Source organism: Aethina tumida, chromosome 5, assembly GCF_024364675.1.
Source record: "Aethina tumida isolate Nest 87 chromosome 5, icAetTumi1.1, whole genome shotgun sequence".
Taxonomy (NCBI): Eukaryota; Metazoa; Arthropoda; class Insecta; order Coleoptera; family Nitidulidae; genus Aethina; species Aethina tumida.
This window is the reverse complement of record NC_065439.1, coordinates 5,706,576-5,729,356: the sequence shown is the minus strand read 5'-3', so window position 1 is coordinate 5,729,356 and position 22,781 is coordinate 5,706,576. Positions and strand designations below refer to the sequence as shown.

The window sequence follows — 22,781 nt, the reverse complement described above, 5'->3', positions numbered from 1 at the left end:
AATTATATTGTTATCAATATTATTGTCCATTCAGTTTGCAAGCGAAACACTTCGATGTTATACTGGTGGCGTGCTCATTGGGTAAGATATAAAATGGCGTTTTTGGTCGTCCGCTTGTGCTTTGTTCAGTTATTCATAATAAACCATGTATATAAATTATAAGGTGCTTTTAATGACAACAATATTATTATATTAAGTAACCAATACTGAATTTTTAATTATAACATACCAGAAAGAAAGAAGCTTTCCACTGGTTGTAAGTTTCTTAGGACAAATGAGAAATTAAACTGGCATTTACGAAGAAAGGAAATGAAAATAATCAGAAACGTAAATATAAAAGGTCAGTCTCATATTTACTATAAACTAATTTTGCTTTGTTTGATACTGATTGTGTGTTTTTATAAGTATAATTACAACTGTTCAATTTTGTATTGTAAAAATATAAATTTTAATTAATATGTAGATAAATAACTGATGAACATATAGTCTAATGCATAACTAACTAATATTTAAAATTAAATTGAATAACATATCAATTTTTGGTTTTCAGCATTAACCAAGAAACTAAAAAACTTCCTACCATGTTGAAAGTTCCTTAGTACAAATGAAAAACTAAACTGGCATATCATTTTATGAGGAAATAACATGGAATGAATCAGAAATGTAAATATATAAGGTCAGTCTCACATTTACTATAAACAAATTTTGCATAGTATCATACTGATTGTGTTTTTAAAAGCACAATTACAATTGTTGAGTTTTGTATTGTAAAAATATAAATTACCATTAATATGTAGATAAGTAAATGATGAACATATAATCAAATGTATAACTAATATATAAAATTAAATTGAATAACTTATATCAATTTTTGGTTTTCAGCATTTAACCAAGAAACTAAAAAGCCTCCTACCAAGTTGAAAGTTCCTTAGTACAAATGAAAAACTAAACTAGCATATTATTTTATTAGGAAATGATATGAAATGAGTCAGAAATGTAAGTATGTAAGGTAGGCCTTACATTTGGTATAAACAAATTTTCCATAGTATCATACCGATTGTGTGTTTTTAAAAGCTCAATTACAATTGTTCAGTTTTGTATTGTAAAAATATAAATTTTCATTAATATATGGTTAAGTAAATGTTGGACATATAGTCTAAAAACATTAAATTTTATCTTATTGTACTTAAGGTTATCTTACAAATTTTAATTGTTCAAAATTGTTGTGCATGTGTTTAATATAAATATGTATGCAGAGCAATTATTTTTGATTATTTAAATATGATCAGTTATTACAAGTTACCTCCAAAGTGTCTGTTTTAAATGTTGTCATAATTGGTATCCATCTACAACATTTTTCATTCACAATAAGTTAGTATATAAATTATAATACACTATATCTTTTAACTTAACTATTATCTAATATTATTTTAATAAATTGGATAACTAATTTCAATTTTTTGTTTTCAGCATTTAACCAAGAAAAAACTGTTCACCAAGTTTTAAACTGTCATGTTATTTTATGAGGAAAGGAAATGAAATGAATCAGAAAAGTAAATATAAAAGGTCAGTTTCATATTTTCTATAAACTAATTGCATGTTATCATACTGATTATGTGTTTTTCTAAGTACAATTACAACTGTTCACTTTTGTATTGTGAAAATATAAATTTTCATTAATATGTGGATAAGCAAATATTGAGGATATGCTCATATGCATATTACACTATATAGTGCAATTTAAATTTAAAAAATTAAATTTTATTTTATCGTACTAAATGATACCTTACAAATTTTAACTGTTTGAAATTGTTGTGTACGTGTTTGGTATAAATATGTATGCAGGACAATTATTTTTCTTACTACCTCGGTCGAAAGTACGTATTTTGCTCCCCGGTTCCGCGGCAGAAAATAGTATTTTTCTGTCGTGGAACCGGGGAGCAAAATACGCACTTTCGACCGAGGTAGTAAGAAATAGTATTTTACACTACAAGGGAAGAAAGTTTAAGATTCCTGCACCGCGCGCCATGGCAGGGCTCTCAAACTTTCTTCCCGTGTAGTGTATACTATTTTTCTTACTACCTCGGCTACGCCTCGGGCAGTATGTCGCGCAGTGCAGGAATCTCAAACTTTCTTCCCTTGTAGTGTAAAATACTAATTTGGCTATTTAAATAAGTTACTTCCAAGGTATCTTTTCTGTGTATATTGTTCAAAATTATTTGTCACAATAAGTTTAACTTAACTATTATACAAAGTTATTTTAATAAATTGTATAACTAATATGTTTTCAGCATTTAACCAAAAACTAAAAAGCTTCCCACCAAGTTGTAACTTCCTTAGGACAAATAAAAAATTGAACTGGCATGTTATTTTATGAAGAAAGGAAATGAAATGAATCTGAAAGTATATAAGGTCAGTCCCACATTTACTATAAACTAATTTTACATAGTATCATACTGGTTGTGTGTTTTAGTACAATTATAACCATTCAGTTTTGTATTGTAAAATTATATATTTTCATTAATATATGGATAAGATATAGATAAGTAAATGTTGGACATACTGACTAATAAATTTTAAATTTTACCATATTGTACTTAAAGTTATCTTACAAATTTTATCTGTTCACAATTGTTGTGCAAGTGTTTAATTTAAATATGTATGGTGGGCAATTATTTTTGACTATTTAAATACGATCATTTATCACCAAGGTATCTGTTTTAAATATTGTCACAATTGGTATCAATCTACAGGAACTAATTCCTACAAACTTTGACCAATAAACCCGAACAACTATATATATGAAAACTATGGTCACAAAAGCCTCAACCTTAACAATCTGTAATATTTTTCTCTCACAATAATTTAGTGTATGAGTTGTATTATTCTGTATTTTTTAACTTAAATGTAACTTGAAATTTTAGCAAGAGAGAAAATTAAATGAATTAGAAACACAAATATAAAAGGTCAGTTTCACATTTACTATTAACTTATTTTGTCTAATATTATATTCATCGTGTGTTTTAAGAAGCGCAATTAACCGTCCAGATTCCTATTGTAGAAATAAATTTTGATTAATATATGAATAATATATGTATATAAAGATATTGGACATATAGCGCAACAATTTTAAAATTTTATCTTGTCATATTTAAGCCAATATTACAAATTTTTACCCTATATATAGATTATAATATATTTTTTCAATTTATCTATTATATAAATGATAGATTAGCGACTGTTAATCTGTCGTTTTGATTTGATCAAAACAAATTCACAATAATACACTTTATTACAACAAACGTACATTAACTCTCGACATCTAAAGCTTAACTACCCGGTTTTTTCTTAAAAACTGCCCCGATTTTGCTCGTTATTATGCTGATTGTGTGTTTTTAAAATTACAATTTAACTGACCATTTTTAATTTTTTAAGCTTAATATTTTAAATTTTATAATTTTGTTTTAATTTTATTTTTTTAATATTTCAAATAACAATTTTAATTCTTTTAGAAAATTGATTATCTATAAGTTTAATGAAAAAAATTGTAATGAAAATATGTAGAGCAACTGTTTTAGTAAATTTTTTAAGTATTTTAATTGTCACAATTATTTCCAGATTAATTAGAGAAGAATTTACTCCGGGGTTAATAGTTTAATTGCCATATTTTGATATCCTTTTCTACAGACTTATTTCAAACGGAATAATTGAATTTCTTCATTTCAGCTTAAAATTCTCAAATTACGCTATATAATTTTCAAATTTGTCTAGTTTGATGATTTTTGTTTATATAATCAATTAAATTTCTTACATTTTCACTTTTATTATCGGATTATGTTGAAAAATTACACCAATTTAAAATTTTCATAGTGAATATCTAATTTTAAAACATTTTAACAAACTTGAAGATATTTTTCAAGTAATTTAAATTTTTTCAATTTTCTTCTAGTTATTTTTGGCTTAAAATTGTAAATTTTCAAATTTGTTTAGTTTCAAACATTATTTGCTGAAATTTGATGATTTTTGTTTATATAATTAATTGATGTTGTTTCATTTTTATCTTTATTTTCGTAGTTGAAGTTGAAAATTTTACTAATTTAAAATTTTCTTATTGTATATCAAATTTTGTGTAATGTAGTTATGTTTTTAACAAATTTTAATATATTTTTCAAGTAATAGGAATATTTTAAAAGATTTTTCAATGATTTTTGACTTTAAATTGTAAAATTACAAAGTAAAATTTGTCTTATTTTACTTTGTAATTTTACAAAATTTTACATTAATTTCTATTAATTGTTTAATTACTTCTAACATAAAAATATTAATTAACATTAAAATTTAATAAATTTATATTTTTAAATTTACATTTAAAAATTATCTTTAAACATTTTGTATACATTCTCAAATACTTTTATTTAAAAAGATATATTAATTAATTTCTATGAATTGTTAAGTTCAGTTAATTTCAAAAATACTAAATAAGACTGAAAATGTCTAAATTATTATTTAGTTTATACCATAAAAAATTTATTTATACTTCTTTTAATACTACTGTTAACTATAATAATATAAATAAAAATTTTAGATTAGGAAAATACATCCTGCGAAGAAAATATTTCATTACGACTACCTTCGAGTAGTTCCCCATGACTTTTAAATAGGTTATTTTATTTTCTCTTTTAAAAATTAGTATTGAAAATATAATTAAAATTAATCATCTTAAAATATTGTAACAAATTATACTCAGTTACTAAGAACTAACTGGTTCTAAAGTTTTCAGTGTGTTATGATTTTATTTTTTATGTTTTTTTAGTAAATTTGAAAACAATAATTCAGGTTTATTATTTTATTTTTAATATTAATTTTTGATACACCATTTTTGAATTGTGAATTAAGACATTCTCTCTACAGTGACTTCCTCTTTAAACATTTAGGAGTCATAATTGTAACTTGAAGAGAGTTTGTTATAGACTAGATATTTCAGGTTGTCTTTGACTCATGTTATCATTTCTCTCCAGAATCACAAAGAAATTTAAAATTGATTAAGAATGGTTATTTGTGTATCTATCCCAGAACGTTTTGTTAACTACTTAAAATTTTGAATTTTGACAATATATCAATAAGTATATGATTAAAATATGTTCTAACGTTTGTGATCTTTTTGTGTTTTAGGTATTAGGATCATTTACTCGGAAACTACTCATCGATTTTACTTTCTTCAGCCACTCGAACCAATTGATTATGTCAATGTACTTGCACAGCAAAATAATTGGGATATCTCGGGTTCGAACTCTTAGAACATTAATAAAGTCTATATTAATTTGGATATTGACATAACGACGAGGTGCTGCCCCAGTTGTGTACTTTCATAAGTAATTTTATGTATTTAGTTTGCAAATTTGTAACAATGTAATTTATTCCTTCAATAGTACATATCCACTTACTTGTATACTTGTTCATTTGTCTCAACTAAGGTTTATAACCTGCTGCTCTTTGAACATTGGAGTTGATGAATTGACAATTATAATAAGTATCTAAAGGCTGATTTTAGTTTAAAATATAATTGTTAAAGGTTATCCATTACAGTTGTTATGGTTTATATATCTCTTATGTGTCAGTTGGATTTAAGATATTTTCTATTTACCTTAACAAGGATTCAAGAGTTCCTCTTTAATATGTTTTTGGTTTAACATATGACACTCATTATTCCCTTGTATTTTATTTTTTATCCTATTTACTATGTTTATTACTGACTTCGCAATTTCCTCTTTTCGATTTCGCTTTGGAAACGTTGGTGCTGAGGTGTGTAATCGATCGTCTTTTGAGTATAGAGTTGTCCTCATGGGGTAATAATGTATGACCTATTATTCTGGCGTATGATTCAATGATTTCCGATTGCACATAATTAGTTTTTGTTTCGTTCTTTGCCGAACAAAGTGTAATTGCTTTTGCTTTTCCTGCTATAGTATAGGCCCATTTGTTATCTCCTCTGGTCTGAATAAATTTGTTGACTTCTGTTTTGCCCTCATACTCTTATTTCTAGTATATAATGACGTATCGACGTCATACAATTTTTGATTGTTGTATTTTTGGTTTAATACCAGGCAACCAAAAAAGTTCGTGTAGTTTTGAAGGTTTTAAAATAACACAAAAATGGGTTAAACTTTATTCTGAAAAATAATCATCCTCGGAAAATGTTACATGTTCCCATCTAGACACAAGATCATACAAGTCGGAGATTTAACGTGCTTTACCCGCCTTCCGGCACAAAAACACGGCCCCCCATGGGACATGGGATTGGAAGAACGTCCAATCAACGCACTATGTTAAACATAGCTACCGAACACTTTCGATTATGCACTAATCTCCGGCCTCTCGGTGGGAGCGGAACCTATCTAAATTCCTTCCTTACATAGCGCGTAAGCTCGCGATATAAGCACCGATTGCCACTACGAGTCCAATCCCAAAGGTCGGGCGGTATCTAGTAATACCGGGGCACCCGACCCACCCATAGTACCAAAGTTTACATCATTGGTGTGATGTTCGCATGCTACTGCACACTACTGTTATGGCGTTGAGTGCATCACCAAGCCCTGTATGGCGCCCCAGACTTCGCTGATCATCAGCTAGCTCCGTCAGTGACGCACATTGTAAGCCCCCTACGTTTCTCGCACGCACAAGTCACCTAGAAGCATTCCAGCACACTTGGCCTCACAATCCGCATCGTGAACACGCGGTCAGTCCACTCGGTTCTGCCACGGCCGCCGCAAGGCAACACATGGATCGAGCCATCTTCCACAGGCAACCGTCCATCGACACTCGTGTCCACACTACTTAGTACACTCTGTAGCAGTAAACTAACCGCTACTTCGTATACCTCACAGTTCGCACTAATTCACTAACCGGCGCACTCCATGGCAGTAAACCAACCGCCACTTCATACGCCGTCCAGCGTCTACACCATGTCCACACCACACGGCACACTCCATAGCAGTAAACCAACTACTACTTCGTGCACCGCTCAGCGCACACATTCGTCCTCCCCAAGCTATACACTCCATAGCAGTAAACCAACCACTACTTCGTGCACCGCTCAGCGCACACATTCGTCCTCCCCAAGCTATACACTCCATAGCAGTAAACCAACCGCTACTTCACGCATAGCTCAGCACCCATGACACACACTACCTGTTCGCCTATACAGGGATTGATATCAATCCACTGCACAACGCAAAACACCAGTCACTGTCACCATTGCGTCATAGCACGTTACACGATGACACATGTCACCGCTTCACGAAAACCACTCAGCGTTCGGCACACACCAGATTGCTTCGCACGCAAACCGCAGTTCTACGCGCACATCACAGATTCCGGTCACTGTCTATAGTTCAACAGATTCTCAGTTCAACACACTCCAGCTTGCACCCCAGCAACAGTCAATGCATACGCCGTCCACTCCCCAGTATAGGCGCCGCATAGCCCGCACTATCAGACTCACTCGATTCCCACTAGTCCATCTCCCATTTATTCTGCCGGCAGACACACTCCATACAGTCTTCCACACGCACTACCACCACACCACATCAGTCCACCGTGTCTGGGCACCCACGGTTTCGCGTCAAGACCGTTCATTACCAAATCATATCCGTGTCGGAGTTCACGCCAGTCCGTCATCGTAAATCAGTCCGGTCCCCTTCATAGTACACAGTTGGCCACGCTTAGCTTCCCAGTACAGGTACTAAGCCCCCTCACCACGGCAAGGTGCTGGCCGCGAGGGGGAGACACAAGATCATATATCACATTTTTGTAAAAATCTTGCTTTTGGAAATTGAAGAAGTGTATCATCTCGTTTTTCAAAACAACTCTATTTTCAAATCGCCGATTCCACATGTGGTCCGAGACCAAAACCAGGTGGTAGTCACCTGTGGCAAGGTCTGGTGAGTACGGAAGGTGATATAGAACTTCCCATTGTAGTCGCGCTATAGTTTTCTGGGTGATTCTTGTTGTGTGTGGTCCTGCATTGTCCTGCTGACTACTTTCCCTAGTTATGTAAGTAACAATACATGAATGACTCAGACATGCATCTGACCTCATTCACAAAATACCGCTATTAGTAATATTTTAAAAAATGTACACAAAAATAATATTTACTTGCTATAATTGTAATGTTTTTTAAGTTTATGTTCTATTTATAATCTTTTGTTTTGTTTCTTTGGGTTTGGAACATTTGTCATTGCTTTGTTAATCACATTCTCTAATTTGTTTTTTAATGAAATAGTTGCAGTATTAATAGCGAAGAGAGATGTAACTGGTGTATCTTCATCTTCAAAATCAAAATCTTCACTGTCTGGTTCATTACTTTTAACTCCTAGGCGTTTTATAAGGGGAATCAATATTTTTGTAATAGAATGTATAGTTTAGTTTGGCACGCATCTAGCCGGTAGGTCCCTCGCCTTGGTACAGGTGTGCGATCTTCGGGCACCGGTATTATCTGTTGCAGTTGAAAGTTGCGTGGCCCCATTGATGGCATCGGGTGACCCTTCGTTCCGATTTCCTTCTTTCCCAGAATATTCTGGTATTCAGGATGTGTCTAACGTTTTGGTTCGTCCATTTTAGTGTGATCTCGGGGTCGGAACTGGGTTTTCATTTTGTATATGTTGTGTATTTTAATACTGTGCTCTTCGGCGAGTCCTTCCCCCATTTCTCTTGGTTCGAGTTCGTCGTCGAACCGTCGCATCAAGAACGCGTGGGTTTTGTTTGATGGTGTTGTGTATGTTTGGAAGGCCTTATCGCTCTCCCTAAGTTATTCTTTGTGTACTTTATGGTAAAACCCTTTGTGAAGTGCCTCTTCAGTTCTATCATTCCCTGGTCGTGGTTGCCTGGAGAATGATGGAAGAAATTCTCGTGGTTTTCTTTGTTGTGCTAGTTCCCCCAATTTTGTCATTGCCCTGTTGTTGTCATTGTCGTTGCTGATGCTTTCAGATACCGTGTCCACCTCAATAAGGCCCGCCTTCAGCGAATCATACCTGTTTTGGGTTTTTACTGAATCGCATTGTGAAATTTGAATTTTTTTAAATAAATACCCAGCTACATAAGCAACACCTTGAAAGGAACTACTACAATTAAATAATTTTCAACATTTATTAAATCTGACTCGAAAATACAAACATTCGGGTTCGAAACAGACTTTACGGAATCTGAAATAAATTTGGAAAATGCCCCTAAAGAATCACCACCATCATCTTTTGAATTATTATTAACTATTATAGGAAGACTTAATTTATTTAGAACTACTGTTTTTAGAGCTGCAATAAATTAGTGGCATGTTGGTTTAGTAATAAAGAAACCGTGTTGAGGAACTTGGCCAGAAGACTCAGTGACAGCAAATTTTAAATTACTATATTTATCATTATACGATTGAGAAGAATTTAGATCTGAATTTAAATAAAAATCATGGTGTTATGTTTATCAGGAATCGGACCCAAATCGTCTTCATCTGATTCTACTATCAAACGCTCTTGAAGTTTACTATTTTTATTACATTTGACACCCATGCCATTTAAAGAATCGAATAGAGTGTTCATCGTACATACAAATTCTGCAGTATAAGTAGTATATGCCGGCAATTTATTATTAGGACCCATGGAAAAAATACAAGAAGAAACAGAATGACTAAGTTGATGAACTGCAAAAGAGACTTTCATTTTAGTATATAAATTTTTAAAATCGAAATGCTGATCAGTTAATTTGGGACACATTCGAAAATTACCATTAGACTTATCTAGAACATAATATTGGATAATATATTCAAATTTAACAAATTTATCTTTTTGAATTCGATGTCACCACGCAAATTCTCGTGATTTATTATATCAATAATTTTATGTAATGCAATAGAAGACTCACAAAAACAAAATATTTTTTTACATTCATAACATTGGATTAATCCGTTTAGAAAATCATGTACATCCATCGATCCATTGAAAATTTGATGTACTGAGTCACCTCTCGACGTTGCCATTTTGGGGTGAGGGTAAAGAAAATAAATAAATAATTTGAATATAATGTTTTACAATTTGTTGTGGTACACAAATATTTTCCGTGTTGGACTTGGTTGAAGCAGCTTGGGCCGATGGTGTGGAGATCGTCCGCGAGTTCGGCAAGTTCGTCCAGCGACTTCTTTTTGAAGAGAAGCAGCATGCGTCGCGTTTGCGCCGGCAACAGGTTTTGCCATCTTACGCGCAGCACCTGATCTCCGACGCAGTCACCGGCGAGGCTGCGCATCTCGCGCAACAGTTGTGACGGCTTTTTGTCCCCAAGCTCAATACTCGTGATGAGTTCATGGAGTTGCGCGTCAGGAGAGTCCAGAAAACGCGCCAGTACAGCTTGCTTCAGAGTTTCGTACTTACCGGACTCGGGTGGTGCGCGAATTAAGTCCGACACCTCCTGGATGCTTTCAATATCCAGGGCTATCACTACTGCGTTGTAGCCCGAATTGTCCGAAGTGACGCGGTGCACTTGAAATTGGATTTCCGCCTGGATGAACCAGAGGTCCGGATTCGTGCGCCAAAATGTTGGCAACTTACACATAGCGATGGCGCTGGGCACGATGTCTGCTCGTTGTCGCTTGCGGCTCTTTCGGCGTCCTGGTTGGCTGTTGGATACAAAACAATTGTTGGTTCGGAAAGCGATCCACGAAGATAACGTTTTCGCTTAATGAATATATATTGTGGAAGATTTTTTTCAGTTACCATTAACTTTGTGGAAATAACACATGATTTTTTAAACATTTTTTTAATAACGGCACCAGCTACATATGGTGTATAACAGGGGTTGGCAACCTTTTTTGGCCATGGGTCAAAATCAAACATGTGTGGAACCGAATGTGGACAAATATTGAAAACCTCCAAGGGGGAACATGCCCAACATGATATCATGAGAAAATGATTAGTATTTTTTAAATCGTTCCGCAATTACTTGAATTTATCCCTCCATATTGTTGAACTTTTAAAATCAATCATTTCTAAACTAAAATTGTCAATTCTTTGATATTCAAAATACTGCAAATTTATAATATTTTCTTCTATTTCATCGGGCTTTATTATAAATGTAAACATTTCTCCATGTTTCTTAAGACTTTGAAACCGACTTTTATATTCACTTTTAATGACCGAAATCCAACTTTCGAAATTATTTAGATTGCGTTCATCGATATTTTCTTTTTCATATTTCCTTTTTAACAAGGGAAAGAAATGAATTTTTTTAGTTTTTATGTCAGTTTCAAATAATATCAATTTTGAAGTAAAACTCTTCCACTCCTCATACATTTTCAAAATTGTGTGGTTATTTCCTTGGAGTCGTACGTTGAAATCATTATAATGGTTCATTAAGTCTGTTAAGAACAAAAGTCTTAAAAACCATTGTTTACCATTGAGTTCGAGATCATTTCCACCGATTTCGTGAAGAAATATATTATCATGTTTACGCTCTCAACAACTTTTTCCATTACATCTTTAAGTTGTTGTGTAGATGCCTTGGCACTCTGAGGATTCTTGTTTTTCTCGTTATTTATCCTTTTCTTACAATCAATCTATTTGTGGCCTGGTTTTTTGAAGTAATTACAATTGTAAGGAAATCTTTGTGTTGTTTTTCCTTGACCTTTCTAAGAAGTAAAAGCTGTTGAGATAATCCACTATTACTTTATTTTTTATCATTTATTTTTGAATCTTCGTCCAAGAGTCTGTTTTTCACAAAGGCAAGTGTTAAATGGTCACAAGCGGGTGAGTCAATTGCAGTTACAACGTATTTTGAAGACATGTTAAGTAACAGATGACAAACAATGTCTAATTCCTCTAGTTTTCCACTACTTGAATGCAAATTTCATTTCATAGATGTTAAACATATAGAAAAATAAATTAACCGTAAAACATCAACCATTGATAGATTATATTTTGTTTTGTTGGTTGCTTTATCTTAATGCAAAGTCTGATGTCTCCGTCCTCCTTAGTGTATGGACGCAACAACTGCATACACCGTCAGTTGGCATCGGTCGACAGTCACCGCCAGCTGAGTCTGTCTGTTTGCGTCTGTCCTGCCGCCCCCAAATCTTGACAATGTCGCTTGTACAGGTTTCGTTTGAAGGTCTATCCTCTTCACGCATTCCGGTGAGTGGTTACACTCGCTACCAGTGTCTAGGTACACGGATAGCCCGTTTCCTTCTGGTGTAACGCCCCATTTGTGGTACCCAGGCACAGACATTTGGAGAACGTTGATTCGCTGTACATCGAATCGTGGTTTAATGTCTCTCCTCTTGGGACACCTCTCTGCATAATGTCCCCGTTCCTTGCAAAGGCAACAGACATCGTTGGTCCTGGACCTTGGGCAGTTGCGTCCGATGTGACCTACCTCAGTGGCAGTTAAGACACCGTCTGAGATCCGAGCCGGATAGTCGCCTTGGTTCATGGAATGGTAGATGCGGCCTCGGGCCCTGGAAGGAATGGTTCCGGTTTTATTGATGGCGTCGCGGCAACGGCTGTGGGTGGGAGCACAACGACGTCCTTTCGTGGGAAGTCGAGGCGCCTTCCGTGGTCCTAGTATCTAATTTTGACACGAACCTGTTGTACAGTTCCGTCGGGGTTTTCCAGTCCAAGGCATCTGCATTTGGTTGAAGATGTGCGGGCAATCCTCCTATTAGGCACGACACTCTTTGTTTATTATCGGCACAAGCTGACCACGTCACGAAAGTATTCCATATACGTCTCATTCGGTTTCTTCTTGCGTGCAGACACAGCAAGCAACTGTGAGTGGAACTCCGTCGTCCTCGGCATCCAATATGGCGGCTTTCCAGTCCTGCCAACTTCGGACGCGATCCACCTGGTTAAGGAACCACTGTTTCGCCACACCTTGCAGCTGCATATGTATAAGCAATACTTTCTCCTCGTCACTCCAGCCATGGATACGTACTACCTGGTCTAGGAACGAGAACCATTGCCGCGCGTCACGACAAGAGCCGCCATCTTCGGTGTCTAAATCAAAGATCGGCACAACTTTTGCGGCAATCATAACGTTGAACCGACTTGGGCCGCCATTGTTGGTGACGGGTGACGGGCTGGCGTCCTTTGGTTCTTGACGCATTTTTGCACTTAGACTAGACATTCCACTATGTGATACTACTCGAATCGTACCTTGAATTGCATTCAGAATCCGCACCTCGAGATCCTCAATTAGTCTGTCCAAGGGACCGACTTGGCGTTGAATCTCCTCTTGGACTCGCTGCTCTATTTGGTGGTGAATCTGCCGATCATCGACCTGGTTCATCATGTTGTTTAAATATCAATTGTTTTTTATATGTTTTCATTAAGTTTATATTGGAATATAATTTTCGTTTTGTCCCAATACTTAAATCTTCTTGTCTTATCGTTTGCAATATTAGTTTAATGTTGACATCAATTATTTTTTTTTCCATTTTTCAATTTGTGTTTTACCCATTATATTTACTGCATGATTAATTGTTTTAATTATTTCATCGCAAACATTACTAATTTTACAGATATTATTATTAATATTATTACAATTATTGGATATCATATTTTTACAATTAAAATTAAATAAATTAATTTTCAATTATTTCAATGTCAACCGTATTGTGAGGCAAGTCCGCTTTATATATAAGCGAATATTTGTCAGGTTTAAATTTGGAGATTTCAGCCTCTACAATGGGAACTAACCTTTTGGGCAGATATATCATTTCCTCATCCAATTCGACTTGTACTGTTTTTCCATATATACTGTCCACTATATGCATATCGCTTATGAAATATTTTTTTGTTTTTCCAAACTTATTGGTGAATATTTCTTCAATTGAACCTTCGAATTAATTGCGTTTATATTCATTGTTCTACAAATATTTATTGTAACTAAAGAGACATACCAAACACAAAAAAATACTTATATTTTTATGTTGATAACGCAGACAGATAAACTCAAACACAGACAATTGCAAAATTCATTTCTAAAATGTGGTCAATTTATATCTGCATCCCCCCAGATGATACCTACCATTAAAATTTTTTTTTTAATATAAATTTAATTTTCTGTGAATGGGAAAGTAGCGTTCAAAGGTGGTGTCTGTGAAAAGACATATTTAAATATAATAAATTATGGGCATCTGAGTGTTAAAATTGAAGAATTGGTAGTTCAAAATGCTGCTTGAATGAGAAGAAAAAGCATAATAAAACACACAATTATAATTATTTAAATACATATATTTCAATTATTATTAATTACACACAACCTTCAATGCTTCCTTTGACATGAAAAATGTGCATATTTATCCCAAATACTATCACTTATGTCTATTAATTCTTTAAAATTAACTAATCCAACATTACTAATGTAAAGGACATAATCATAATTATTATTATTATTATTATTATTATTATTATTATTATATTTCTGGCAAGTATCTAATAATTAGACACAACCACAAGAACGGTACAGTGCCAAATTTAAAAGTTGTTGTTGTTGTCTCTGTGAATATTTGACTGCGAATGCAATTATTACTTTAGAACGTACCGGTTTGCTTGTTTGTAATTTTTATCTTCTTATGCAAACCTGTTTATTAAGAGCAATGATCGAGAAACGACACCAAGAACAAATTGACCTCAATATTATAAGTATAGCGTGTGCTGTGTTGACTCTAGTCATTGTTATCTGTATATTCATCTTCTATAACTTTTTCTGCCCACTCAATTGCTTTACTTATATCTTGCATGTTTGTTGTGTTATTGTTATTCCTTAGTTTAATATTGATGGGATGCAAAGGGTGCTGCTGGCCCAGAGCAGGCCCAGTCGTCGAGCATGATGGAGCTCATCCAACAAGACATCAACGTACAGATCCAAGGCTTTGGTGTGTCCCTGGTGAACAACACCATCAGACAGGAAATATTGTACGTGGCCATCGCCAGCTCGGGCATCATCTGGGAGACGTGTAAGCTCAAATCCAAACGATTCAAGCCGGTACTAATTAATTAAACCATCAAATCATTAATCAAACCTCTGACGTTAATTCTTTCTGTGCAGGTGCCCAGCAAGGACACCGAACACATCGAGGAGGCCTCCCAGTTGTACCAAAACCGTGTGATGGCTGGCGATAAGCCACCGCATCGAGTCTCGACCGACGGCAAGACGGAAATCGACTTCGAAACCATGGAGTACTACAAGCCGGGCAGGAGGAACATCAGACGTTGCTACCAAACCGGATTGTGGCTTAACCTGAAGACCAGTTCCAATCAGATGCAGCTGCACGTCAAAGTTAACAGGATTCAGATCGACAATCAGATGTTCGATTGTCTGTTTCCGGTTATCCTGGCCCCGGTACCGCTACCCAAGAGTGTTGCTGTTGCTCCGATGACTCCCCATCATCATAACAATGTTCCGGTTGTTTTCTAATATAAAGCAGTTTATTTTTAATACAGTAACACAATGATTTTTCTTTCTCCGTTAATAGTTGTTCTAATTTGCGAATCGTTTCACTCACTGTTTCCATGATGATGCTTTAAGTTTCTTAATTTCATCAACAACTTACGTTTCAGTGCATATAAATTAATGTCTTGTTGAAGTTTTCTTAATATTCCCAAATGTAGTAGTAATAGTAGCAGTAGGATACATCAAAAACACAATGAGAAAAAAATCAATAAAGCATCATGTATTTATTGAATTCGTTGAACTTTTGTTTCCTCCCTACCACACACTGTAAATATAAAAATATTAAAAAAAAATGTTTGCGATGAAATAGTTAAAACAATTAATCATGCAGTAAATATAATGAGTAAATCACAAATTGAAAAATGGAAAAAAAAATAATTGATGTCAACATTAAACTAATATTGCAAACGATAAGACAAGAAGATTTAAGTATTGGGACAAAACGAAAATTATATTCCGATATAAACTTAATGAAAACATATAAAAAACAATTGATATTTAAACAACATGATGCCACGAGATGCGATAAAAAAGAAAAGAAAATCGTGTTTGCTGGCAAATGTTAAATACATGCTTTAATTCTCGCATACTAACAGGTATAATTATTAATTTGCAACATAAAGATATTATTCATTTTTTCAATGACAGCTTTCTTTTATTTAGACGTAATATTAAAAAATTGTTTAAAACACATAAAGTAGTGGCGCATTTGTTAAATCTAATGGGGAAAGTGAAATTAAATTTTTCAATAAATGAGATTTTGGATTTAGGGTCTGACTTAAAAAAATGGTTTGTTGAACATATTGTAGATAAAATTTTGAATAAATTAGAAGAGTTTCAAGAACGTGATAGTGGATGGGCTTTAGAAAGGATTTTAAACCTTCAAATAAATGTGAATAAATATGAAATGGGAAATGGTGGTTCATCCTTTTTGCAACTACCTAAATTCATAAAAAATAGAAAAGCTTGTATTAATGTTCAAAATTCATATGAATTTTGTTTTGCATGGTCAACAGTTTCAGCTCTGTTTCCACCTCGAGGTAAACCATATAGAACATCCTCATATCCACATTTTAATGAAGTTTTAAATTTAACGTGTCGTCTGACTGAAGAAAAATTATATAGACATGTTAATCTATTAATATTTCACAATAAATACAATCAATCTGAAATTGATAATGATGATGATGATGATGATAATTTACGATATCATTATCCAATCAAGTGCACATTTGCGATTGATGAAATTATTTTAGTAATACAAATAAATTAAAAGACCACATTGAATATTGTAATAAAAAAACAAATATAAAATAAGTTTTCCAGATTATAAATATTGTTACGAAAACTTGACGGATCGGCGGTCCGTTACTAATTTGCGCCATCTCGACGTCGGAGGGGTTGATCAGGGAGACCGCACAGAATCCGTGAGGGAGCCGGAGGGTAGAACGGACAATACCGTACGCGTAATCCGAGAGAGGGTGGAGGTACCACCCACACAAGAGGGCGCGTTGGCGTGGGACGCGGACCGGGAGGGACGCGCCACTTTTACCCTCACCGTTGCTTTGTTCGATTGACACCCTGTTCACAAATAAACCCTTGTTGACTTGTATCATTTTATCATTTCAACAAACCCTCGTTTTAACATATCAGAAGTGGGATACACCCGCAGAATTGTGAAACGTAGTTGTGAGTGAGTTGTGTGAAAAAGTTGTACCGAACCACCGAATACAAAATGGCGTTGAGGAAACAAACGAAAAAAACTAGTGAGCGTCAGGCTGCATGCACCCCGTCTGAACTAACGAACGTGCCGAACGTCCACGTAGAAGAGGTCGGAGAGCTAGAAATGAGGCGAGAACTGTTGAACCAGGTCGAGGATCGGCGGATTCACCACCAAATCGAGGAGCGTGTCCGAGAAGAGACTCGACGTCAAGTCGGTCCCTTGGAGAGACGAATTGAAGAACTCGAAGAACGGATTCTAAATGCAATTCAAGGTACGAATCGAATAGTATCGCATAGTGAAATGTCCAGTTCAAGCGCAGAAATGCGCCAAGAATCAAGGGACGCCAGTCCTCCACCCGTCGCCAACAATGGCAGCCCAAGCCGGTTCAATGTCATGATTGCTGCGAAAGTTGTGCCGATCTTTGATCCAGACAGCGAAGATGGCGGCTCTTGTCGTGACGCCCGGCAATGGTTCTCATATGTAGACCAGGTAGGACGTATCCATGGCTGGAATGATGAAGAGAAAGTGTTGCTAATACATATGCAGCTGCAAGGTGTGGCAAAAAGGTGGTTCCTTAACCAGGTGGATCGCGTCCTAAGTTGGCAGGACTGGAAAGCCGCCATATTGGATGCTTTTCCGAGGACAACGGAGTTCCATTCACAGTTGCTTGCTGTCTCTGCCCGTAAGAAGAAACCGGAAGAGACGTATATGGAATACTTCCGTGACATGGTCAGCTTGTGTCAGTCCATAGGGACTGATAATAAACAAACGGTGTTGGAGGACTGCCCGCACATCTCCAACCAAATGCGGACGCCGTGGATTGGAAAACCCCGACGGAACTTTACAACAGGTTCCTGTCAAAATTAGATGCCAGGACCACGGAAGGCAGTTCGACTTCTCACGAAAGGCCGTCGCTGCGCTCCCGTCCACACCCGTCGCCGCGACGCCATCAACAAAACCGGAGCCATCCCTTCCAGGGGCCGAGTATGCATCTATCGTTCCATGAACAAGGCCGCCGCAGAGACAAGAGGACGACTGACGATGTTGAACCAAGGCGACTATCCGGGTCGGATCTCAAACGGTGTTTTAACTGCCAGGAGGTAGGTCACATAGGTCGCAACTGCCCACGATCCAGAACCAATGATGTCTGTCGCCTTTGCAAGGAACGGGGACATTACGCGGAGAGGTGTCCTAAGAGGAGAGACGTTAAACCGCGATTCGATGTACAGCGAATCAACGTCCTCCAAATGTCTGTGCCTGGCTATCGCAAATGGGGCGTTATACCAGAAGGGAACGGGTTATCCGTGTACTTGGACACTGGTAGCGAGTGTAACGTAATCTCGCCAGAATGCGTGAAAAGAATCGGACTTCAAACCAAACCTGTACAAGCGACACTGTCCGGTTTTGGGGGCGGCAGGACAGACGCCAACAGGCAGACCCAGCTAGTAGTAACTGTCGACCGATGCCAATTGACGGTGGATGCAGTTATTGCGTCCATACATCTTCCGAACGTAGATTTGCTGATCGGTCAACAAGTGCTGAACGATGGGCATACCCATATGGAAGTGAAAGGCCAGGAAGTAACCTTGTCCTGTTCCACGGACCAGGAGGCGCAGGCAGAAATGGACGTCCAATTGGAAACACCACCAAATGCTTATTTTTGAAGACACACCTAAATTTCTTAGGTCACCAGGTACGACAATTTATTGGGTTGGCTAGTTATTTTAGGAAATTCGTCAGAGACTTCGCTACAATTGCCAGACCGCTAACTGAACTGACAAAGAAAGACGTAGAATGGCAGTGGGGCACCAAACAACAGGAGGCTTTCGAACAACTGAAACAAGCGTTGTGCTACAGACCAGTATTGGCTATCTACAAACACGGATTAGAGACAGAGGTGCACACGGATGCGAGCAAATTGGGACTAGGAGGAATATTAATGCAGACTCAGGACGATGGGACTAAAAAGCCTGTGATGTACTACAGCCGAGTCACAACTCCTGCCGAACAGGTTTATCACAGTTACGACCTGGAGACACTAGCAGCCGTGGAGACGATCAAAAGGTTCCGAATATACCTAGTCGGAGTGCCATTCAAGTTGGTTACCGATTGTGTCCCACTGAGAGCTACTTTTGAGAAAAAGACATGGTACCCAGAGTCGCAAGATGGTGGCTGAGTATCCAAGATCTAGATTTCAAAGTCGAATACAGGCGAGGAATTAGCATGCGACACGTAGATGCATTAAGCCGGAATCCAGTGTCAGTAGGTGCCATCATTGGAGAAGAGGACTGGTTTTTGACTGTACAATTACAAGATGAGAATGTTCAACACATTTACAGATTGCTGGAGAACGGACAGGCTGATAAACAGATGAAGAATGACTTCAAAACGAAAAATGGACGGCTCTACCGGAAAACGTCAGACGGCGACCGACTTTATGTGCCCAAAATGTCGAGGTTCAGCTTACTGAGGAAGTGTCATGACGAAGTTGGCCACCCAGGTATGGAGCGGACTATGTCTTTGGTGAGAGAGAATTACTGGTTTCCGCAGATGAGGAGATTCATTAAAAAATACGTTGAGGCTTGTATACCATGCGCGTTCAGTAAAGGCACATACGGTAAACAACCTGGACGCCTGCACCCGATCGAGAAGATTGACAAACCGTATGATACTGTACACATCGATCACCTAGGCCCGTTTGTACGAAGCGTAAAAGGAAATGCATATCTGTTAGTTGTTGTAGATGCGCGACGACCAAGGAGCTGCCAGCGAAATTGATGTTCGCTTTCACTGGAGGAGCCGTCTACGGAGACTTATCAGCGCGGCGTGACGAATTGGATCACACTCGGGAGGACACAGACGGTGGAGATCAGGCGAATGACCAAAACGTTGAAATCCAGACATCACGCGGTACAGAGGAAGCGGTTAGCAAACCACCAGTAGAATCGCCACCACCAGAGTCTACCAAAAGTCGAATGATGCTGCACGGCGAAGGGCGTTTACAAGAGGAGAGAGACAATAGGCGGCGCACCTATACAAGGGCGGCGGACCCAAAGGATTACCTGGCGGGGTCCGGTCAGGCGGAGAATGATCATAATACGGCGCAGCTCAGGAGGAGCGCACGCATTGGACAGCGGCAGGTGTTCCATCGCAGTGGTGTGTCAAAGAACGAAGTGGCGGAAGCTATGCATAGACGGCAGGAGGCCAAAATCCGATTAGACAGACAGTGAGAAAAAATGAGAGAGAGGTATAATCGAAAACATCGAGATGTCGACAGGTTCGTTAAGGGCAATTTAGTCCTCTGGAGAGAAGGAGTCACACACACCATTGCACGAGGCGTTAACAGCAAGCTTGCACGGAGATATCAAGGGCCCTACAAAATAGTAAAAGTATTGCAAAACGATCGTTATGAGATAACTTGCCTTCAAGGAGCCAGAGGTTACAGAAATCGGAGATTTGTGGCGGCGGCCGACTCTTTGAGGAGGTATAGTAGCTCGGTACCAGTGGACGCACTGTGTTCGACTACTCAAGGTGGCAATCATAGTAGATTAGACATGTTGCATGATTTCAGTAGGAGTAGAAGCGAGAGCGACTAATTGTTGGAGTAAAGGAGGGCGTTAGAGAGTAGGAGATCGTGGTAAGCTCGAATTAATGAGGACATTAATGTTTCAGGATGGCCGAATGTTACGAAAACTTGACGGATCGGCGGTCCGTTACTAATTTGCGCCATCTCGACGTCGGAGGGGTTGATCAGGGAGACCGCACAGAATCCGTGAGGGAGCCGGAGGGTAGAACGGACGTACCGTACGCGTAATCCGAGAGAGGGCGGAGGTACCACCCACACAAGAGGGCGCGTTGGAGGGACGCGCCACTTTTACCCTGACCGTTGCTTTGTTCGATTGACACCCTGTTCACAAATAAACCCTTGTTGACTTGTATCATTTTATCATTTCAACAAACCCTCGTTTTAACAATATATAAGTTTTAGAAATTATATTAATAAGGAAAAAGTTCCATTCATTATTTATGCTGATTTCGAAACAATTCTGTCACCATTTAATGATGACGATGAAAATTTGATTAATACTAGGCGTAATCAAAAGCATGAGTTGTTTAATGTAGGATTTTATGTTAAGTACTCATATGATGATAGTTTATCATTTTATAAAAGTTATCGTAGCAAGAGTGATTATTGTATGCTCTGGTTTAATAACCAACTGAAAACAATTTCTCAATTTGTAAAGGAAAAAATGATACATATTGAACCCATGATCGACAATAATAATTTATCATCATCATCTTCTTCTATTTGTCATATTTGTCAAGTTCCCTTTATGCAACATTCAATTGTTGTTCGAGATCATTGTCATTTTACAGGAAAATTTCGCGGTGTGGCTCATCAACATTGTAATTTAAATTATAAAACCAAATTTATGATTCCAGTTGTCTTTCACAACTTATCCGGTTACAATGGGCATTTTATAATAAAAGAAATGGCAAATTTTGATAAAATAACTGTGTTGATGAGAATACAAATATTAGATTTAGATTTATCGATTCATTTAGATTTATGTTAACAAATTTGGCAAAGTTGGCATCAAATTTAAAAACGACCCATTCTAGATACGGAATTTGCGAATGTATCTGGTGAAAATTTATATTTGTTATACAAAAAGGGTCATTTTCCATATGATTATTTGGATTCATATAATAAATTGTCGATGGAACATTTACCATCCATCGAACATTTTACAAACCACTTAAACGATTGTAGTAGACTTAGCAATGAGGATTATCTACATTGCCAAAACGTTTGGGTTGCATTTAACATTAAAAATTTAGGCGAGTATTCGGATTTATATTTAAAAACTGACGTACTATTATTAACGGATGTTTTTGAAGAGTTTCGCAATAATTGTCATAAAACTTATAAATTGGATCCTGCACACTATTATACATTACCAGGATATTCCTGGGATGCTATGTTATATTATACTAGATGTTCGTTGGAATTAATTCAAAATGTCGATGTGTTGTTTGCGGAGAGGGGGTTGAGAGGTGGAATCAGTCAATGTTCTCATAGGTATGCGACTGCTAATAATAAATTTTTTCATTTTCACCGATTTCGTGAAGAAATATATTATCATGTTTACGCTCTCAACAACTTTTTCCATTACATCTTTAAGTTGTTGTGTAAATGTCTTGCCACTCTGAGGATTCTTGTTTTTCTCGTTATTTATCCTTTTCTTACAATCAATCTATTTGTGGCCTGGTTTTTTGAAGTAATTACAATTGTAAGGAAATCTTTGTGTTGTTTTTCCTTGACCTTTCGAAGAAGTAAATGCTGTTGAGGAGATAATTCACTATTACTTTTTATCGTTTATTTTTGATTCTTCGTCCAAGAGTCTGTTTTTCACAAAGGCAAGTGTTAAATTGTCACAAGTTAGTGTGTCAATTGCAGTTACAACATTATTGTATTTTGAAGACATGTTAAGTAACAGATGACAAACAATGTCCAATTCCTCTAATTTTTCACCACTTGAACACAAATTCCATTTCATAGATGTTA

The 22,781-nt window shown here is 36.6% G+C and overlaps 2 protein-coding genes and 1 long non-coding RNA gene across 3 annotated transcripts; 2 read left to right on the top strand and 1 right to left on the bottom strand.

Moving 5' to 3' along the window:
* The first annotated feature begins 106 nt into the window (after window positions 1-106).
* LOC126265524 (uncharacterized) lies at window positions 107-2,304 on the top strand. The gene is made up of 5 exons (XR_007548014.1): window positions 107-340; window positions 551-676; window positions 883-1,009; window positions 1,471-1,566; window positions 2,292-2,304. It is a non-coding gene; the product is annotated as an uncharacterized LOC126265524 (long non-coding RNA).
* Window positions 2,305-8,593: 6,289 nt separating this feature from the next.
* On the bottom strand, window positions 8,594-10,891 carry LOC126265585 (uncharacterized). Its single transcript, XM_049967494.1, has 3 exons — window positions 10,092-10,891; window positions 8,883-9,045; window positions 8,594-8,801 (listed from the first exon to the last, which is right to left on the bottom strand). The coding sequence occupies exons 1-3, from the start codon at window positions 10,591-10,593 to the stop codon at window positions 8,594-8,596; spliced, it is 873 nt and encodes a 290-aa protein (XP_049823451.1). The 5' UTR covers window positions 10,594-10,891.
* Window positions 10,892-14,679: 3,788 nt separating this feature from the next.
* LOC126265507 (intermembrane lipid transfer protein Vps13-like) lies at window positions 14,680-15,721 on the top strand. Its single transcript, XM_049967261.1, has 2 exons — window positions 14,680-15,021; window positions 15,085-15,721. The coding sequence occupies exons 1-2, from the start codon at window positions 14,863-14,865 to the stop codon at window positions 15,451-15,453; spliced, it is 528 nt and encodes a 175-aa protein (XP_049823218.1). The 5' UTR covers window positions 14,680-14,862; the 3' UTR covers window positions 15,454-15,721.
* The last annotated feature ends 7,060 nt before the right edge of the window (window positions 15,722-22,781 follow it).